Source organism: Acanthaster planci, linkage group LG06 (assembly GCF_054643075.1).
Source record: "Acanthaster planci isolate LZ-2023a linkage group LG06, COTS_SCS, whole genome shotgun sequence".
Classification (NCBI taxonomy): Eukaryota; Metazoa; Echinodermata; class Asteroidea; order Valvatida; family Acanthasteridae; genus Acanthaster; species Acanthaster planci.
In genome coordinates this window covers 1,546,721-1,562,709 of record NC_141782.1, presented here as the reverse complement: position 1 = coordinate 1,562,709, position 15,989 = coordinate 1,546,721, and the positions used below count along the sequence as shown (strand labels likewise).

Genomic DNA, 15,989 nt, shown 5'->3' with positions numbered 1-15,989 from the left:
CAGGAACGATAGGGATTAAGATGGACAAAAATTCTTGTTTCTTGTAGGGGATAATACTCCACCGGTGATCACCTCCTGTCCGTCCGACATCACCATGTTTGTGCCGTTCCAGAGCACTGGCACCACGGTCACTTGGACCGAGCCAGTCGTGTCGGACGACTCGGGGAGTTTCGACACTGTACAAACCCGTACCTCGGGATCATTCTTCACCGTTGGGGATAACACGGTCGCTTACACATTCCGGGATGCCGCAGGCAATGAAGTCTCATGCTCGTTTGTGGTGAGAATCATTGAATTAGGTGAGGATGGCACTGTTTGGCTAGACATACCATATTCCTCTGTGTCACTAATCAATAATACTTATATTAAGGTTTCATTTGAAACTTTTCGAACATCATATGAGACCTATTCAGCAAGGCGGCTTTTTCAAACTTATTTTTGAACAAGATACCCTGTCGCTGCAGTCCGTATATATTGGGGAAAACGTTCATAGAATGCTGTTGGGAGGGGGTGAGCCAGCTCTGTATTTTTTTATTTGGGAATCATCCCTTTTTTTAATTGGTATCTCAATGTTGTGTTTAAGAGCCATTCTGACTCTGCTTTAACGCGGTAATATGGAAGTTCAGATTGGGCAGGTTTTGAAGGAAACTCATGATTTTTTTTGATAGGCAGGTCAGCTAGTCGTTCTTAGCGTGTTTTTGTGCAATTTCCGTGCCCAGTGGCATTTATCAAGCCGTATGCAATTTTGTATCCTTTATTTTTTTTTTAGGTGACACCGAGGCTCCAGTTGTCGCAGACTGTCCCCCGAATGAAGCCATTACCGTCCCCTTCCAGAGCACCGGAACGACCGTGACTTGGGCCGAGCCCACAGTCAACGACAACTCTGGAACCTTCACCACCACCCAGACACATAACTCTGGAGACTTCTTCAATGCCAACACTCAGACGACAGTCACCTACACTTTCACGGACGCAGCCGGCAACCGAGCCTTCTGCACGTTCACCGTGACTGTCATTGAACAAGGTTGCTATGTGTGTTTTTTTCTCCCCATGTTTGCTGTGTTTGTATTATTTCCTGTACTCAACTCCTGCCCCACTAAATTCTGCAAAATAAGTCCATAGTTACCTCAAGATCTAGCCACCCATTTCAAGGAATTCATATACACACAAAGTCTTAAACTTGAGTTAAAATATATTGCTGAATCATAAAATTTATGTATGAACAAATATTTCTTTGACTCATACACCAATATTCAAATGTCATAATGACAATGGTCCTGGGATAGAGCTAGGAAAACTTTGTCATTTTTTTTGTTTTTTTTTTGTTTCATCATTTTTTTGTGACCTTGATAAATTTCCTAACTAAAATTCATCACGATTCTGCCTCGTGCTGAGTAAAGTTACGGACACTGTTGCTTAAATAAATGAAAGAAAATGGGATTCTAATCATGTGTATGCATGAGGTATGAAACACTTATTTCTGCATCTTTCCCAAGGTGATACTGCCCCACCCGTTGTGACCTCCTGTCCCAGTGACATCACCCAGTTCGTGCCCTTCCTGAGCACTGGTACAAGTGTAACGTGGACCGAGCCAACCGTGCTCGACAACTCGGGCGCTTTTGACACCGTTCAGACGCGCACCTCAGGATCCTTCTTTCCAGTTGGCGAAACTACGGTCACTTACACATTCCGGGATGCCTCAAACAATGAAGCAATCTGTTCGTTCGTCGTCAGAGTCATCGAGTTGGGTAAGGTTAATTTCTCTTTACTTTTTTCCTCTACATTTCTTGAGCTGATATTGTCCAGCCCAATTGGAGAAAAGATCACTGATTTGGACAGAACAGTTTGTTTAGAGTTGAGACTTTCCTGAATAGCCTGCTTTTGTCAACAGGTGACACCGAAGCACCAGTTGTCAGCGTTTGTCCAGAAAACATAGCCTTGACCGTGCCTTTCCAGAGCACTGGAACGACCGTGTCGTGGAACGAGCCCACTGTCAACGACAACTCTGGAACCTTCACCACCACCCAGACGCATAACTCTGGAGACTTCTTCAACGTCAACACCCAGACACCGGTGACCTACACCTTCACGGACGCAGCCAACAACCAAGCCTTCTGCACTTTCACTGTGACTGTGACAGGGCTGGGTAGGTCTCAAATTTTTAATCATACACAAATGCCGAAAGTGTAGACTATGGCCGTGAAATTGTTTGAAAACAGAAATTACTCCAATTACTTGCCCACATTCCAGAATACAGATCTCAGTACTTTTAGTGCTTGAGGGTTAGCATACTGGGTTATGATATGAATACGATAACTACGAATTCGAGCAAAGATCTGTGACTGATTGGGGTATATTTCAAAATGGAACAAACCTTTGTAAAATTTCAATTGTTGAATCTTCTAACATTCCTTTTTCTGTCTTCCCAGGTGATACTGTCGACCCTGTGATCACCTCCTGTCCATCCGACATCACCATGTTTGTTCCGTTCCTCACCTCCGGCACCACTGTCACTTGGACCGAGCCAGTCGTGTCGGACAACTCTGGGAGCTTCGACACCATCCAATCCCGCACGTCGGGATCGTTCTTTGCCGTCGGAGACAACACGGTCACTTACACATTCCGGGATGCTGCCGGCAACGAAGCCTCGTGCTCTTTTGTCGTGAGAGTCATTCAGCTCGGTGAGTAGAGATGAGCACATAGTGTCCTTCAATCCGTCTCAAGAGGGAAAAAAGATTTCTGTTTTCAAAGAGCAGTCACATATTGTTCCGATCAGTTATCGTAACACTAAGTATGTTCAGGACAAGTTGAAATTGTGCAAAGATTGTAATGTTTGCTCCGTTTAATCTGAATTATGCTACTGTGTCAAGGCAATAGCATTTTGTTGTTTAGATCACTAAATTGTAAAGTTCGTAGACTATAGTTTACATTTTTTCAGAAATGAAGATGGGCTTCATCAGAATGAGAATTGAACTGTTTCCATTCATGGATTCTTGTGTCTGTTTGGAAATTGTCTTACAATATTGATTGGGGAAATGGTTTACCCTCACAGTTTTCCAGTAGTTGGCAAGAGAGATGGGTTTGACTTAAGATTGGTAAACATTGTCTTTCATACATTGTGTCTTTCAGGCGACACCGAAGCACCAGTTGTCAGCGTTTGTCCAGAAAATATAGCTTTGACCGTCCCCTTCCAGAGCACCGGAACCACCGTGTCCTGGAATGAGCCCACGGTCTCCGACAACTCTGGAACCTTCACAACCACCCAGACACATAACTCCGGAGATTTCTTCAATGCCAACACCCAGACACCGGTGACCTACACATTCACGGACGCAGCCGGCAACCAAGCCTTCTGCACTTTCACTGTGACTGTGACAGGGCTGGGTAGGTCTTAAACACTTTGGGTTTCAAACAACAATAAACATCAAATTTGTAAAATCACTGTAACCAAAACAAGGTGAAGTGTGTTACAGCCACTTTCATTTAAAGTCCAAGTACATCATTTGTGCATTATGTCTGCTTGAGGCAACGGAAGCGCTCAAAATCTACAGAAGGGTGCAAACAGCTTACCTGATGTTGTTTTGAGCTCAGTGAATGTTGTGTATTGCGAGAAACACAAACTTTTAGGATATCAAATGAAACCTTTGCGGAGTCGCGCTTTCAATTGCTCCTGAATTCAGCATTTGGGACAGGTTTCCATTTGGCCAACTACAGCTCTGCGATGTCAACCACTCAGAGCCGTTGAAGTATAGTGACCATTTGTGCATGTGCGTCGTGCCAACGCTTGCCCACAACTACTAAGGTCGATTTCCTAAAATGCGTCTTCAGGTGCTTTGCTGGAGATGGCCTTCTTCTATTGTGCTCTGGCCAGAAAGAGTAACTTCATAGGGACATTAGTTCCATAACTGTATTTGACTGTACTAGTTGTTTTGGGATAGCTGCAGATTATGGGGGTGTATCCTCCTTTGGTTGCAGGCACCACTAAATTCACAATTGAGCCCTTTTGCAGTAAATGATCAAGTTACAACCCCTCTTTCCAAACTAAATGATTGAATTAGGAGGATTTATGTATATGAATGTGTGAGGTGTAAATATTACCCTGCTTTCATTCCCCAAGGTGATACTGTCCCGCCTGTTGTGACCTCCTGTCCCGACGACATCACCCAGTTCGTTCCCTTCCTGAGCACCGGCACAAGTGTAACGTGGACCGAGCCAACCGTGCTTGACAACTCGGGCGCTTTTGACACCGTTCAGACGCGCACCTCAGGATCCTTCTTTCCAGTTGGAGAGACTACAGTCGCGTACACGTTCCGGGATGCGGCAAACAACGAAGCAGTCTGTTCGTTTGTTGTCAGAGTCATCGAGCTAGGTATGTTTTATTCAATTCTCTCTTGGCAGTCCTGAAACAGACACAGATGTTCTGCATTTTCAGTGCTTTTCTTGATGAAGTCTTGTCTGATATTGGGAAAGCTTTTTCATTTTGTCACATGTGGTGCTTGAATCCCCTGAGCTCAATAAATAATGAATTTTTTTATGCAATAGAGGGCAGCAAACTCGCTGATGGCAGGACATGATGATGTATGAAATCCGCACTTTTGTTAACAGGGGACACCGAGGCACCAGTCGTCAGTGATTGTCCTGACAACATCGCCCTGTCAGTTCCCTTCCTGAGCACTGGCACGACAGTATCTTGGAATGAGCCCACTGTCAACGACAACTCTGGAACCTTCACCACCACCCAGACCCACAACTCTGGAGACTTCTTCAATGCCAACACTCAGACGACAGTCACCTACACATTCACCGACGCAGCCGGCAACCAAGCCTTCTGTATATTCACTGTGACTGTGACATCTCTTGGTAAGTCACAAACCACTGGCGTTAGGTTGCGTAGGGGAGACTGCGAAATGAGACATGTGGTGTTTTTTTTTTTTTGGTAGCACTGATTAAACAATCAAGCAATCCTTATTTCATCGTGCATTGTTAGCCCCAGATTTGTTGTTTGCGGCAAAGACTTTTTTTCTGACCTTTAAATGATTTTATTATTACCTGCCAGGTGATGCTGTTCCCCCCGTGATCACCTCTTGTCCGTCTGACATCACCATGTTTGTTCCGTTCCTCACCTCCGGCACCACGGTCACTTGGACCGAGCCGGTCGTATCAGACAACTCTGGGAGCTTCGACACCATCCAATCCCGCACGTCGGGATCATTCTTTGCCGTCGGAGACAACACAGTCACTTACACATTCCGGGATGCTGCCGGCAATGAAAACTCTTGCTCATTTGTCGTGAGAATTATTCAACTGGGTAAATAGAGATTAGTCTTTTTGTCTCAGAAAGTGCAGTTTTTGGCTTTGCCTTTCCAGACAGGTTTTTAGGGGAAAGTGCTTCAAAGTCGACAGTTTTAGTCCACAGCAATCGTAGTTTGTTTCAGACCAAATGAGCAGGATGTAAAGTCCGTCTTGTATCATGTTTTCTGTAGGTCACCCTTATCAGCCACAGCAACATACATGGTGACCGATTGTTTTTTAATCAGTGAAGACCTGTAAATCACAAAATTTGAAAGGTCCCCCTTGTATTGGCACAAGGATTGCTGTTATTCACTACTACTTTGGTTTTTATGTTTCCAAAATATCATTTACAAATAGGAAATGCTTCTTGTTGGACTGAGAATTTTTCTCTCTCGTAGGTGACACTGAGGCACCTGTTGTGGCAGTGTGTCCGCCAAACGAGGCCATCACCGTCCCCTTCCAGAGCACGGGAACGACCGTGACTTGGCTCGAGCCCACGGTCACTGACAACTCTGGGACCTTCACGACCACCCAGACCCACAATTCCGGGGACTTCTTCGATGCCAACACTCAGATGACAGTCACTTACACTTTCACGGATGCAGCCGGCAACCAAGCCTTCTGCACATTCACCGTGACTGTCATTGAACAAGGTCCGTACGTGTGTTGTGGATTTGCCCTATCCATTGGCAATTTTGACACATCAACTCAACCGGGGCCCATGAGTTTTTGTCAAGTTCACCCAATAGTTTTTTGCAAAATCCTCGTCACACATATTATCACGCCCTTACGTACGTATACTTGTGGGGTATTTCTTTTGTTCTTGTGTACAAAACTCCCACACAACACGGAAAAAATGTCAAATCACTGCCATTTCAACCAAGTTCAGTTTCCTGGGTTGAAATTTCGACCGTTTGTCCCTTACATAAAACACTTCAATTTGCGACGATGAACGGCACTTGAAAATTCCTCCTTTTTGAGTAAATTTGAAATATCTATTTCGCGAAATTCTTGTGGGGTACCACTTTAGTACCCCACAAGGATCAAAACTGGCCTTGTGGGATACCTTCCATTGTTCCGGTACCCCACAGGGCACCATGTACAAGCGCATAGCACCTTACAGATGAGAATCTGTGTCGCTGTCCGCTATGCTCGACATTTTCAGAGCCAGGCAAAGGCACTGGACAGAGTAACGAGAAATGTACACCATGCAACATTGGGCCAGTAACTGGGTTTTGCCGGGCAGTTATTTTCTGTACTTCACTCCTGCCCTGCGACATCCGTCCAAATCCCTTTGATAGTCGCCTTGAGAGAATTTCCCATGCTCCGTTGCACAAATATCACCAAGGCGATGACGGGCCCACCTACTTTAAGCACATCCAAGCTGATGCCTGCAAACGCCACCCCCAGAGGTCACTCCACCGGGAGTGTTTGCTGAAGTGCACACTGGCAAAACTGCCAACCAAAAGAGCAAAAGTTGACCAAATTTGTGTTTTTTCAGTTGCCGTTACAGGTTTGGACACCAAAAAAAGACCTTCAAAGAAATGGTGAATAATTCCACAAACATGAGTAATGCTTATTCTTAAAATACTCCTAATAGGGGATACTGTCGCACCCGTTGTGACCTCCTGTCCCGACGACATCACCCAGTTCGTTCCCTTCCTGAGCACCGGTACAAGTGTAACGTGGACCGAGCCAACCGTGCTTGACAACTCGGGCGCTTTTGACACCGTTCAGACGCGCACCTCGGGATCCTTCTTTCCGGTTGGGGAGACTACAGTCATGTACACATTCCGGGATGCGGCAAACAACGAAGCAGTCTGTTCGTTCGTTGTCAGAGTCATCGAGTTGGGTAAGGTTTGATTTCCTTTGTCCGTCTTTTTTCCTCCTTTCCTGAGCTGACATTGCCTGAATATAGAAGATGTCAATTACTGGGAAAGAATAGTTGGTGTGAATGGCAGGACCGAGTGTTTGTTTAAAAAAAAATGCTTTTGTTGACAGGCGACACCGAAGCACCAGTTGTCAGCGTTTGTCCAGAAAACATAGCCCTGACCGTTCCCTTCCAGAGCACTGGAACGACCGTGTCGTGGAACGAGCCCACTGTCAACGACAACTCTGGAACCTTCACCACCACCCAGACACATAACTCTGGAGACTTCTTCAATGTCAACACCCAGACAACAGTCACCTACACATTCACGGATGCAGCTGGCAACCAAGCCTTCTGCATCTTCACTGTGACTGTGACAGAGTTGGGTAGGTCTTAAACGTGTATTATGTCATAAAGACGCTGTTGTGATAACCAAAGCACAAATTTATTATTCAAAATTGACCACATTCCAGAATTCAGATTTCCCTGCATTTTACTGCTTGAAAAACAGCTATTGATTATAGGTGTGGCCTTATGAAAGCCAATGGATTAGGTGCATGCGTCTAAAGATGCAAGTTACAGGAAGTCTAAAACTGTGCATTGTTTATTTATAGAAATATTGTAATATCTGCAAATTTGAGTTTAAAATGGTAGAAAATACCAGCTTTGCGGGTAAGATTGCTAGGACTGTAAATTAAAACAATGATGGTTGATTGCAATTTGTAAAATCTCGCTGTAGGACAAACCGTGATTTAATGACATTCGACATGTTTGTCCCACCCTTCCCAGGTTTTTTGATATTTGACCGATTGATGTAGTCGATTTATTGCCTTTTTTTCTCCATTCGTCACAATCAGGTGATACTGTCGACCCTGTGATCACCTCCTGTCCGGCCGACATCACCATGTTTGTGCCTTTCCAGAGCACTGGCACCACGGTCACTTGGACCGAGCCAGTCGTGTCGGACAACTCTGGGAGTTTCGACACCATCCAAAGCCGCACCTCAGGATCGTTCTTCGCCATCGGTGACAACACGGTCACTTACACTTTCCGGGATGCTGCCGGCAACGAAGCCTCGTGCTCGTTTGTAGTGAGAATCATTGAATTAGGTAACGTTGACGTTTTTGCACGCACCATTTCAAGGATTTGAAAGAGGTGGAAGAATACTCCGCCAGTAATTAATAATAAAGTGCGGCATTAATATATTGCTGTCATCTGTTCTTACATTAGGCGACACCGAATCACCAATGACAGTTGTCTGTCCCGAGAGTATGTCCATCACTGTGCCTTTCCAAAGCACCGGAACAACTGTTTCTTGGAATGAGCCCACAGTCACTGACAACTCCGGTGACTTCACGACCACCCAGACCCACAATTCTGGAGACTTCTTCAATGCCAACACCCAAACCCAAGTCACTTACACATTCACAGATGCAGCTGGCAACCAAGCCTTCTGTATATTCACTGTGACTGTCATAGAGCAAGGTAAATTGCCGGTGTCAAAGTTTTTAAGTAGTTTGATTCTGGAGTTGAGTAACCTTGGTGGGGCTTTCTTTAAATATGCCAGTGGAATAAACAAGCCTTTTGGGTGAATCTAAAATAATCTATTGATATTCCTCGGTACGTTTGAAAGCCTTTTGTAAAAATCAACTTAATGATTAACAAATCGGTGTTAAATGTGTGGGTTTTTTTTAGAACCCTTTGAATGTTAAAGCAACATATGGTATTGTAATCCATTAACATCGACCTAACTGCCGTTTCTTTATGCCTAAGAACTGAAAAACGTTTTTCCCTTTCAGGTGATACTGTCCCACCTGTTGTGACCTCCTGCCCCAGTGACATCACCCAGTTCGTTCCCTTCCTGAGCATCGGTACCACGGTAACGTGGACCGAGCCAACCGTAGTTGACAACTCGGGCGCTTTTGACACCATTCAGACGCACACCTCAGGGTCCTTCTTTCCGGTTGGCGAATCTACGGTCACCTACACGTTCAGGGATGCAGCAAGTAATGAAGCAGTCTGTTCATTTGTCGTCAGGGTGATTGAGCAAGGTATGACCGATTTTGTTTTTTTCCCTTTTTTTTTCTCGAGTGTTTTGGCGTCCCCTTTAATCATTTTTACCCCTTTTTCACATTCAATTACATTTTAATCAAGTTTCGTTTGTTCCTACAATATTATTACAACATTTTACATGGCGTATAATCAATACCCTGTTGCATAATCGATGCTTTGATTGAACTGCGATCTTCCAGGAGACACAACCCCTCCTGATGTCACGAGTTGTCCGGACAGCACGGCCGTCAATGTCCCCTTCCAGAGCCCAGGGACCGCCATCACCTGGAATGAGCCGGTGGCAACGGACAACTCGGGATCCTTCACCACGACCCAGACCCACGACTCTGGAGATTTCTTCAACGCCAACACCCAGACGACGGTCACCTACACGTTCACCGACGCAGCCGGCAACCAAGCCTTCTGTATATTCACGGTGACCGTGACAGAGCTGGGTACACCAATGCTTCGTTCCTCTATCCCAAGCTTGATTAAAAATATCAACAGAAATTGCTTTTGGTTGAGCGTGTGTGCAATATATTGAAATTGGGGAAGTTAGTAGCTGCAATCGTAGAGTTTTTTGTTTAAAAAGTTTCTGTTAATGGACTATGTGCTGTCGATATCATTTTGGGCTAAAACCCAACACTCAGAAACTCAAGATTTGTAGGCAAGCTCTCCAATATGGCCAAACACTACAGATATCGTCCCTTGAGACTGTTGCAGTATTGTAGGCGAGACCACTTCAGACATTCACAAGACCAGAACAAGACCAGCATAAGACCTCCAGTCTGAATTCAAGCCACAAGCTATTCAATTGAACTGCAACAAAAGCATTCCTTTGTCATTGTTCACACTGGTACTTGTATCTGGTCTTGTGTTTGGTCTTGTGCATGGTCTTCTGTCTGGTCTTGTGTCTGGTCGTGTGTCTGGTCTTGCGATGGTCTCGACTTCAACGCTGGATGCCGGTGTACATTTGAATCATAGTTCTGGCCACAGTCTTATAAATTTGTAACACTCTGATGGCCTACCACGGAACAATTTTTGCTTCAACAGGCTGTGCAGAGTTAAGTTAATTCAACACATGATCTGTCATGACAGGCTTCCCAAACATGCTATAGCTAGGTGTACCAAGCTAATTTTGAACCGTTCATTTGGGGATTCATATTATGTCTCCTTTTATGCAACTTTTAAAAAGATCTGACATGCTTTTTTCATCAGCAATAGCTTGTTGACTTTGGTGATCTGCAGGTGACGTGACCCCACCCGTGGTGACCTCCTGCCCGGCCGACATCACCGAATTCGTGCCCTTCCTCTCCAGCGGCACGATCATCAACTGGAACGAGCCCGTGGTCTCGGACAACTCTGGCAACGTGGCGACGACCCAGAACCGAGCCTCGGGCTCCTTCTTCACCACCGGCTCTGACATCACGGTGACCTACACGTTCAGGGACGCGGCTGGCAATGAGGCTGTCTGTTCCTTCAGGGTCAGGGTCATTGAGCTGGGTGAGTGTTCCAACCATTATGCTTGGCAGAAGGCCCTATTTTTGTTCACCTAAAAAACTTCAATATTGACGGAAAAAGATGAGAGCACAAGTACTTTCCTTGAATATTGTTTTGAGCTGAGATGGTCTTGGGCATGTTCAGATGTTGTGAGCCCAATGTGCCGGGAAAATGATACTATATCAGCACCTTTGAATGACAGATACTGTGAGATGTTGCATCCATATTGATTGCTAATCGTATATATGCCTTGAAATTATTACTGGGCCAATTTTTTTTTACCACAGTCTTGTTTGTGTGACACACTGGGGCCAATTTTGTAGAGCTGCTTAAGTACAAAACTTGCTTAAGCACGAAAAAAATCTTACTTGATAAATCAGGTAACTAGCCCAAATCCCATGTGATGTATATTTTTTTTGGGATCGTATTGAGCTGCTTTCTTGTTAGCATGACAATCAGGTAGAGTTTGAGCTGGTAACCTTTGTTTATTAAGCAAAGTTTTTTCCTGCTTTAGCAAATTATGTGCTTAAGCAGCTCTATGAAATTGGCCCCTGGGCCTTTGCCATGGAGGGATATTTACGACAGCTGGCCATGCACACTAGTCAAATTAGTTTAACACGTGGCCAGCCTACAAAGACTTCCAAGACATTTTCTGCATGTAGGCCCATGCGGAGTTACTGGGGGCTTGGACATGTGCACAGATTTATCACTCAAGTTTCTGGGTACCCTCAACTGTTTGACCCATCAGTGACCACTGACAGACAGTGCTTTCATACCCCTCAGATTATAACTACTTTAATGGAAGCCTGTGACTAAAATAAGCTTCAGACAAGTTTTCTGTTAACAGGTGTTTTCAGTTCATTCCCCTATCCATTTCCAGTATGTGTATTTTCATTTTATATGCACAAATCTGTTTTGCATGTACATAGAGCAATGATGACGCATGTAGCCCGCTTCAATGCGTGTTCTCCAAAATGGAACTGATTGTAAGTAGACTTTGCCGAGGACAATTTTGTTCACTTCGGATTATTGGAAATTGTGTTTGTTATCAGGTGATGCCACTCCTCCTGAAGTGACCAACTGCCCTGCGGACATCACCATCAACGTCCCCTTCCAGACTGCGGGAGCCACAGCGTCGTGGGCCGAGCCAATTGTCACCGACAACTCGGGTGACTTCACGACCACCCAGACCCACAACTCCGGGGACTTCTTCAATGCCAACACCCAGACACCGGTGACCTACACGTTCACGGACGCAGCCGGCAACCAAGCCTTCTGCACTTTCATGGTGACCGTAACGGAGCTGGGTTGGTGAAACTTTTGAGAAAATTCTTGCAATTTTTCAACTTACGAATTTTAACCTCCTGAAAGTTGGCCTGTTCAGGAGAAAAAGTTGTATACAATTGATCAGTGTACTTTGCCCCCAGGAGAGGTAACCCTGTTCCACTTGTCTTCAATCCTCCATTTCCCCCTTCATTCTAGGGCATTATGATTGAAGCGTAGGCAGTGTTGTAACGAGCTACTAAAGTTGGGGACTTGAGGGAAGTTGAGTCATTTTGACATTGTGAGTTGAGTTACAAGGTCAAGAACATGAGTTGAGTCACTTTGTGTGGTTGAGTCAAGTACCGAGCTTGAGTCAATTTGAGTCACAAACGTTTGAACAAAATGCAAGGTATCTTTTGTATTTTTATTTTCATTAAGATAAACTGAAAATAAATGACAGATATTTAGCCTACTAAAATTTTGCTTTTAATTTTTTTGAGACTTGAGTCTGATAAACTTGTACTCAAATGAGTCTCCTTGAGAGATTTGAGTTGAGTCAAGTCATTTGGTTACGGAGACTCGAGTCAAGTCATTTTACCCGTTGGGAGTCAAGTCAAGTTGCCAAAAATTGTGACTCGGGTCGGACTTGAGTCGAGTCATTGACTCGAGTCATAACTCTGAGGGTGGGATGTTAGGGAGACATATGGGTTGTATGATAATGTCAGTTGGCTCTTATTTTGATGCACTGGACAATTTTTTTCCTGAATTACAGGCGATGCAATACCACCTGTGGTCACTTGCCCTGCCAACATCAACGAAATCGTCCAGTTTGGTGCTGGCGGTGCAGTCATCACATGGCTGGCCCCGACGGTCACCGACAACTCGGGCAGCTTCTCCCTGGTGGAGAACACCAACAATCCTGGGGACTTCCTGCTGACAGGGCAGACCATCGTGACGTACCGTTACCGGGACCCAGCCGGAAACGAGAACTCTTGCAGCTTCACCGTCACTATTATGGAAGGTACCCGAGAGCAGTACTTGTCTGCACTCTTTTATTCTTTTTTTTCTCGGTGTTGTTAGCAGTATCGGCTGGCCTGTAGCTTTTTTCTTCATCTGTGGAATACTACCCCAAAATTTGGTCTTTAGAATTGGATCCGCAGAATTGGAATTGAGTTCTTTGTAAGACTGTTCCAACACCTGCATTTCGACCGTTCATCTTCCACCGTGTTAAGTCACTTGTTAACATCCATATATATATATAGAAATGTAATTGACTTATTACAGAATTTGAATACATGGGCAGGATGAAGCCTTCACAACAATTTTCGGCTTTTATCAATATTTGACTAAAATATATAGGCCTTCAGTGATGCTACTAAAAAATGTCATGGGTGCCGAAAAAGTGGCAATGCCCCGCGAACTTTCAGACACTACTACAAGAAATCAAGCCTAAACTTTAGATTACTTCGTTTGGTATGTCAAGGTATTTTTAGGAATTTTGGGGGCAAATAAAAATTAGGTCACATGTTGGAAGGAATTCAAAACTGGCATGGAACGACCCTGTTTGTTGGTCCTTTTCGACACAGTTGACACCATACCACCGGTCATCCAAACTTGTCCGAGCAACATCGTGGACCAGGTGGAGTTTGGGGTGTCCGGCAAGTCCATCGTGTGGACCGAGCCCACGGGCATCGACAACACTGGAGGGCAGGTCATCATCGCTCAGCGAAATTTCCAGCCCGGCGATGTTTTCCCCGTTGGCGAGACAGTCGTCACGTATGTCCTGGTGGATCCCTCCGGCAACCAAGCCACCTGCCAGTTCACCATCACAATCATAATGGGTAATTATTTCCCGACTGGATTTTTGCTTTCTTGGTTACTTTCTGATAATTTTTTAATCACACGTTCTACAAGAAAGAGAATATTGTGTCACTGATTTGACGTAAATTAGTTGAAGTCAGAGCTTCACATGTTGACCGAAGCGTGCTATTGTTTAAAACATAACGCGGTGAAGTAATTGAGCGTTTACATCTGAATAACAACAGTGTTTCTAATTTCTTGTTTTCCTTTTACCCATTAATGATATTTACAGCAGTTGCGTAGAATCCAGAAGTAACATGAATTTACCCCCTCCGGGCCAAAGTTTTCTTTCAAACGATTGTCCTTTTTGTCATGAGTGCCCTTTTTTTCATGATTGCCGCTTTTTTGACAAGCGAGTTTCATTACCGCTGTACTTTACATCAGTAATTTTGCCACCATGAAGAATGCCACCTTTTGTCCAATACGGTCAACTCGTTTGAGCCTTGTTATTTCACAGATGTTGGGTGACCTGTGCAAAAGCCCTATCGATGTTGAAGTAAGATGCTAAGTGCATTGTTTTACACAAACAGGCCCCTAAATCAAAATGACCTTGCGGCATCACAGTCTAGTCTAAATTCTTGGAAAAATAGGACAGTGAACAGAACACAAGAAGTCCCGAAACTGTGTATGAGCCGCTCGGAACTTAATTACATGGACTTCAAATGCGCACTACTTCAGGTACACCTGACATCATTATTAACCCCCCCACTGGGATCATAATGCTCCTAAAAATCATCTCACCTCGATGCTGCCATTTCGGGCACAAAAAGGATAGCACTGAAGAAATTGAGCTTAGCACATGTGTAGCGCCTCTCCACTTTGACTGTGGTGCTTGCACTTTTAATTATTCAAGCATGAGCGTTGCTGAAAATTGTTATCCATCTTTGTTGAACCACAGTGGACACAATACGTCCTACGATTGTCAACTGCCCAGCTGGCATCACTCAGACCATCTTGACCGGGACCGCCCCAATTGCTGTGCAGTTTACGGAGCCCACCGCTACGGACAACACGGGCGTGGTCAATCTGGCCTTCAACTCGCACAGCTCCGGCGATCTCTTCCCGGCTGGCCAGACGGATGTCACCTTCATCTTTGAGGACGAGGCGGGGAACCAGGCAACCTGCATGTTCACCGTGACCATCAATGAAGGTGAGTCATCCCTGCAGGGCAATATCTGCAGAAATGTGGTATCTGTCCCCGTTGAAAAGTAGCGCCTAAATATAGGGCAGAGTCGGGAACAGGGATGCACATTCTTCAGTTTGGCAAATCACGACACCCTATTGGTCGAAGAGGCATGTAACGTGCACATACCACCTGTTCATGAGCGTTGTGCCACCGCAGTAATGGCTTCTAATTCTGGTGGTCAAATTACACTATACAGCAGAGCCACCTCCGAGTCAAAGGCCTTCATCGAAATTTTTCGCTATGTCATCCGTCTGAGCCTCTAAGGGTTCTCAGACAGGCATATCGTCCATATTCACCAGAATGTCAAAAATTGATATCTAAAAAAAAAAAAATAGTGCTCTTTTCAGTGCCAGTCAGACAAAATAACTTGCTGAGAATTGGTCTTATGACTCATTTTGTTAGACCAGCTAGCAACTGTTCAACTCTATGGTGGGTCACGGTCAACACATGTTGGTACTTTGTGCTGCGGAGCTTTTACCATGACTTCGCCAATTCACATTTGCATTAATTTTTTTGCAGTCGCCTTTTTTTGTAATTTTTCTTTCTCCAAGACATGTTTTCTTTGTTTGTAACGAGAGACTGTTTTGTGGTTTTGACCTCAGCCAACCCATGCTTGTCCCAGCCCTGTCTGAATGGCGGCGCCTGCATTTCAGAGTCACTCACGGCCTATCGCTGCTTGTGTACCGAGTGCTTCACTGGTGATCGCTGCGAGCTACGTAAGTTTTTTTTTCAAGGAGAACGTAATGGCCCTTCTTATTTAGAAAACAGTTTCTGATATCAGTGCTGCTTCTTGTAATTATTCCACGACATTCAACTGATGATAATTAGAAATCCGAAATCATATTGCTCAAATTTATATTGGTTAATGAAATAACCACATTAGGAGTTCCGCTGAAAAAAATTGCGGTATCACACAGCCTCTGATGCTGTTCCATGGTTGTTCCTATTTCTTTAAAATGAGATTAA

General features: G+C 44.7%; 1 protein-coding gene across 2 annotated transcripts in view; it reads left to right on the top strand.

The window, feature by feature from the left end:
- The window catches only part of LOC110974776 (uncharacterized), a 41,866-nt gene that overhangs the window by 7,465 nt on the left and 18,412 nt on the right, over positions 1-15,989 (top strand). The window contains exons 9-30 of one of the 2 annotated variants that reach the window (XM_022226641.2): positions 48-299; positions 770-1,024; positions 1,497-1,748; positions 1,892-2,146; positions 2,430-2,681; positions 3,130-3,384; positions 4,118-4,369; positions 4,606-4,860; positions 5,057-5,308; positions 5,691-5,945; positions 6,893-7,144; positions 7,294-7,548; positions 8,020-8,271; positions 8,393-8,647; positions 8,962-9,213; positions 9,415-9,669; positions 10,463-10,717; positions 11,767-12,021; positions 12,750-12,998; positions 13,564-13,818; positions 14,736-14,987; positions 15,626-15,739. In XM_022226641.2, the coding sequence (XP_022082333.2) occupies positions 48-299; positions 770-1,024; positions 1,497-1,748; positions 1,892-2,146; positions 2,430-2,681; positions 3,130-3,384; positions 4,118-4,369; positions 4,606-4,860; positions 5,057-5,308; positions 5,691-5,945; positions 6,893-7,144; positions 7,294-7,548; positions 8,020-8,271; positions 8,393-8,647; positions 8,962-9,213; positions 9,415-9,669; positions 10,463-10,717; positions 11,767-12,021; positions 12,750-12,998; positions 13,564-13,818; positions 14,736-14,987; positions 15,626-15,739 (5,436 nt within the window). The remainder of the gene's footprint in view (positions 1-47; positions 300-769; positions 1,025-1,496; positions 1,749-1,891; positions 2,147-2,429; positions 2,682-3,129; positions 3,385-4,117; positions 4,370-4,605; positions 4,861-5,056; positions 5,309-5,690; positions 5,946-6,892; positions 7,145-7,293; positions 7,549-8,019; positions 8,272-8,392; positions 8,648-8,961; positions 9,214-9,414; positions 9,670-10,462; positions 10,718-11,766; positions 12,022-12,749; positions 12,999-13,563; positions 13,819-14,735; positions 14,988-15,625; positions 15,740-15,989) is intronic. The other variant, XM_087137549.1, reaches the window with a different exon arrangement.